The 4,877-nt window shown below is 63.0% G+C and overlaps 1 protein-coding gene across 1 annotated transcript; it reads left to right on the plus strand.

Annotated features, from left to right (window-relative positions):
* Window positions 1-1,328: 1,328 nt before the first annotated feature.
* Window positions 1,329-3,991, plus strand: LOC113405673 (protein mono-ADP-ribosyltransferase TIPARP-like). The gene is made up of 5 exons (XM_026646900.1): window positions 1,329-1,672; window positions 1,922-2,093; window positions 2,581-2,768; window positions 2,859-3,119; window positions 3,550-3,991. Exons 1-5 carry the CDS (start codon window positions 1,329-1,331, stop codon window positions 3,989-3,991), a joined length of 1,407 nt encoding a protein of 468 aa, XP_026502685.1.
* Window positions 3,992-4,877: the final 886 nt, after the last annotated feature.

The raw sequence follows: 4,877 nt of genomic DNA on the forward strand, positions 1-4,877 counted from the left end.
CAGAGTCCATACCCCCCCAAACCCCAACCCACTGCCCCAGCCCGGAGCACTCTCATGCACCCCAAACCCCTCATTCCCAGCCTCACCCCAGAGCCTGCTCCCCAGCTGGAGCCCTCACCCCCCTCCAGCACCCCAATCCCCTGCTCCAGCCTGGTGAAAGTGATTGAGGGTGGGGGAGATGGAGCACTCGGGGGTGGGGCCTCGGAGAAGGGGCGGGGCAGGCGTGGTGTTCAGTTTTGTGCCATTAGAAAGTTGACAATCCTAGTGGTGGGGCTTTGGGCCAGGCCCTGAGCTACTTCTCTCACTGAAATCCAGAGACAGGGAGAGCCTTAGAACAGGAGCTAGTGTAGGAGGCAGGGGGAAGCCCCAGCCTGGGAACCCCCAGCTCCCTCTTTTCTGTGCATGCCGGTGGCATGCTGAGGGGTTGATGGGAGAGAGCCCTGTGACTCAGCGGGCCAGCAAAACAAAAGCAAAAGCAAGTCTGCAACTACAACACTCCAGCAGAGGAGGTGAGAGGTGGGGCTGGGGGATCAGTGCACCCTGAGGGGGGAGGAGGAGATGTTCTATCTGCCTCGGGGACCCAGGCCCACGTCCCACCCCCAGGGTCAATGCCATGAGGCTGCTGGGAGGGATGGGGCGCTCTGTCTCCCTTAGGAGCCTGACATCTGGGCAGGGCTGCCTCTGTGGCTGTGTACCCCCTGGCCTCCCTTCTGTGGGCCCAGTTGGGATGTGCAGGGGCTCCCTAGGTCTCTGGGGGACTCAGCTTGGGGGGAGGGGCTGCTGATTGGCGACTCGGGGTAGTTCTCCAATATAATAAGGGGAGCAGTGGAGGTGGGGCAGCTCCCATTGCAAACTGGTGGGACTGCAGCAGGCCAAGGTATTGAGGCCAGTCCAGTGGGCTGGCACTCAGGACACCTGGGTTCCTCTCCTAGCTCTGCCACTGACCTGCTGGGCAAGTCCCTGCATTGGCCCAGAGCCTCAGTTTCCCCATCTGTAGACTGGGGATGACCCCCCTACCCCCCCGCCCCCGATGCTGGGGTCCTATGGGAGGCCTCCCATGATCAGCCGTGTGCTGTTCTAGAGCTGGGGCCGGCTATTGCCAACACTGACCCCCCCACCCGCAAGGTGATTCCCTGACCCCGGGGGCAGCATCCCTTTTAAGATCCTTGCTCTTCCTTCCAGCACTAGTGCCCCTCCAGCCAATGGCACCCAGAGGCCCCCCAATATCCCGAATCCCAGGCCCAGTCTGCCCCCAGCCCTGGCCTGGCTTCCCATCAGGTCCCATCTCTGCCCTGACTTCCCCCCCGCCCCCATAGGGCCTGATCAAGATGGCAGAGAAGCCCAAGCGCCCGCATCTGGGATTGGCCCAGTACCCCCTGTTGCTCACGCTGGAGCCCGAGGGGCGTGGCCTGGGCGGGCAGGTCCTGGAGTTGGCTGGCCCAGAGGAGGTCCATGTCCACCAGAAAGACGGCATCCTGATCTGCGACGACTTCCTGCTGGGGCAGTGTCTGGAGGGGGAGCGCTGCCCGCGCCACCACACCCCCAACCCCTTCCACTGGCAGATGCGGCGCACGGCAGACGGGGTGTGGCTGAGTGTTGGCACGTTGGCCCAACAGCACCTGGAGAACCTCTACTGCAGCACCAGCCGCGACGACGTGCAGCTCATGGACAAGTACGTGGCTGATTGGACATGGCCCAGCAGGGGGCGCTATGGGGCGGGGCGGGAGCACTGGCTGTGGGGGGAGCTCTCAGCTGCTCCAGTCCCAACTCCTCCCACCAGGAGAGCATTGGCTGAGGATGAAGGGAGAGATGGAGGCAAACCTGCTCGCAGGTGCATCGCCCAGCTACTCACTGCCAGCATGAGGGGGGCGTTGCCTGTGGCCCCTGCCCCTTGGTGACGTCTCTGCTGCCCCCCTTCCAGGGCCGGCTCATCCTGGACCCTCAACCTGAACTCCATGGACCTGAAGCCCAGCCAGCTCTATGACCGTGTCCGGCGCCTCTCCAACAGCAGCGACCCCAGCCGCAACCCCTACTTCCCCATGGAGTGGCAGGTGTACTGGGAGGAGTGCGGCGAGTGGCTCGTGTACGAGGAGGTGAGGGAAGGGGGGTGATCCCAAGAGAGGAGCAGGTGTGGGGGATGCATGGGCAGCAGGGTGGGAGAAATGGAAGGCCTGGCCTGGGGTGAGGAGCAGTGTGGCTAGGGGGACGTGGGGTGGCTGAGGCTGGCATAGCTGAGGAGGGGCAGGGGTTGCTGGGGGAGGGGCTGTGTGGCTGGGGTAGCTGAGGAGGATTGTGGCACTGCATGACTGGGAGGGGCTGTCGGGCTGGGAGGGGGTGCATGGCTGGAGGGGTGGCCTGGCTGGGTGGGGCTGTGTGGCTGAAGGAGTGGCGTGGCTGGCAGAGGGGCTGTGTGGCTGGAAGAGTGGCGTGGATGGCAGAGGGGCTGTGTGGCTGGGGGAGTGGTGTAGCTGAGGAAGGTGGTGGCACTGCATGGCTGGGGGAGCATTGTGGGGGAACGGGTGCGTGGCTGGGAGGAGCGTGGCTGAGGGGTGCCCCATGACAGCGTCTCTCTGTGCCCAGCCGGTGCGGTGGGAGCTGCTGGCGGCCTTCGAGAAGGGCATGTGGAACCACGCCTTCAAGCTGCGTGGCCAACTGTACAACGTGGACCTGAAGAAACTGACCCAGCGCAATGTGCGTACGGGCTTCACCCGGCGCATCCTGCACTGCCCAATCTTCCGCCCGCCCTGGCGCCTGGCGCCCCACCTGCGGTGAGTGCTCTGGCCAGGTGCCATCCCTGCCCCTGGGCACCCAAGAGGCTCTCGCCACTAGCCCTGCCCTTGTTTGTCTTCTCTTGGCAGGACAGGACCGGGCGCCACCCTCTCTTCCCCCGGCACCGTCCCTGGAGAGGACCCCCAGGACACCTACTGGGGTCCGTACCCTGCGTCCTGGGTCCCCAAGGCCCCAGTGGGCACCATGTTCACGCTGGCAGAAGTGGCGCCAGCAGAGAGGGCCTATGAGACTACATGCACGCTGTTCCACAAAACCCTGGCAGAGGACAAGGCGTTGGTGCTGGCCGTCTACCGGGTCCGGAACGACTACCTGTGGCAGAAATACTGTGGGTAAGGAGGGCAGGCATGGGGCAGGGCTGGGCATGGGGAGCTGCTAGTGGGTTCTGGGCTTTCCCTCAGTGCCCTTGCATCTGGCTGCTGCCACAGGGCGGGGCTGGCAGCTGGAATTGTAACTCTGGTGCACGGATTCTGGGGCGTGGTTCCCCCTGGGCCGGGAATGGGACTTGCCCAGAAGCTGGTGTTTTGTGGTCTTGGTCCCCATGCTGTGGGCCATGGATGAGGCTGGGCTGGAGCCACGAACCCATCCGGGGCATCCTGCCCGTCCCTAGCCAGCTGGCGATCCCGGCTTCTTACTGGGGTGACTCCTGGCTGCTCTTGGTGCCTGACCCATCATACCCAAGCCTGGGGCAATGCACCAAGGAAGCGGGTGGGTGGGGCTCGAGCTTGTCAGTGACACCTCCCCCATCTGTCCCTCCTCCAGGCAGAAGAAGTTCATGGCCCAGAGCCGTCCCCGTGCGTCGCGGCGCTGCCTGGAGAGACACCTCTTCCACGGCACCAGGGCCAGCAAAGTGCAGCCCATCTGCGAGATGAACTTTGACCCCCGGGTGTCAGGGGAGAACGGCGAGGCTTACGGGCAGGGCAGCTACTTCGCTGCCGATGCCTCCTACTCCCATACTTACGCCAAGATGGATGAGGCCAGCCTGTGCCACATGTTCCTGGTCAAGGTGCTGGTGGGGAGCTCGGTGCGGGGCAATCCCATGTTCCGGCGCCCCCCCCCGGCACACGACGGCCGCCTCTACGACTCCTGCACGGACCGTGCTAAGAAGCCGCAGATCTTCGTCATCTTTGACAGCTGCCAGTGCTACCCCTACTTCCTGATCCGCTACAAGCTGCTCTCCAAGCCCGTGGCCGTGGACTCGTGATGCAGGAGCGCTGGGGGTCAGAGGTCAGCTTGCCAACTTTGTATTTCAAAAATAAGGGACTGATTTCTTAGCCCTACCCCTCCTCCTGAGATCATCATTATTATTATTAATACTACTAAGGATTCACCTACATTCGCCAGGGGGATTTCTGGCTGCTTTTAGCAGCACTCAGCGACTCCCAGGCTTGCTGTACAGAGATGGGAAAAAATAAGGGATGTCCCTTGTATCATAGAATATCAGGGTTGGAAGGGACCTCAGGAAGTCATCTAGTCCAACCCCCTGCTCAAAGCAGGACCAACCCCAACTGAATCATTGTAATAAGGGACTGTCGGCAACCTCTAGTCACAGGTGAAGAGGGCAGCTTGCTCCCAGGGGTGGGAGTGTGCGGAAGAGCCTGAATACCCACCCCCACCCCCGGCACTGACTGGAATAGAGCTCGATGTCTGGGCCCCGGCGCCCCAGGTTGGAGGGAGGAGTCAGGGCCGTGCGGGGTCAATCGCACTGTGCTCCCCTTCTCAGCTGGCAATTGGAGCCATGGGCCTGACACAAACCTGCCGTCAGATCCTGCTGTCCAGAAAGGCTGGGCCTGCTCCCCCCGCGCCAGGGAGAGGGAGAAGGTCGCTGAGGAGCCATTGTCCAGGGTCACTCCTGTCCTGCACCGCCCCCCCCCAGGCCCTGCCAACTCCCCAAATCCCTGTGCCCCATGGCCATGGCCACCAGGGTCCTTGTCAGCCAGCTCCTTTCTTGCCAGCTCCAGAGAAACAGGGAATTTACCCCGAGGCCAGCATGGGGCTCCCGGCACTGCACTGCCCACAGTCTGGAACGGAGGGGTTGTGTGGTGATGGGGGGATCTGTCACAGACTCCATAGAATCATAGAATATCAGG

This window comes from Terrapene carolina, unplaced genomic scaffold (assembly GCF_002925995.2).
Source record: "Terrapene carolina triunguis isolate 2854851 unplaced genomic scaffold, T_m_triunguis-2.0 Scaffold48196, whole genome shotgun sequence".
In the NCBI taxonomy this organism is placed as follows: Eukaryota; Metazoa; Chordata; order Testudines; family Emydidae; genus Terrapene; species Terrapene triunguis.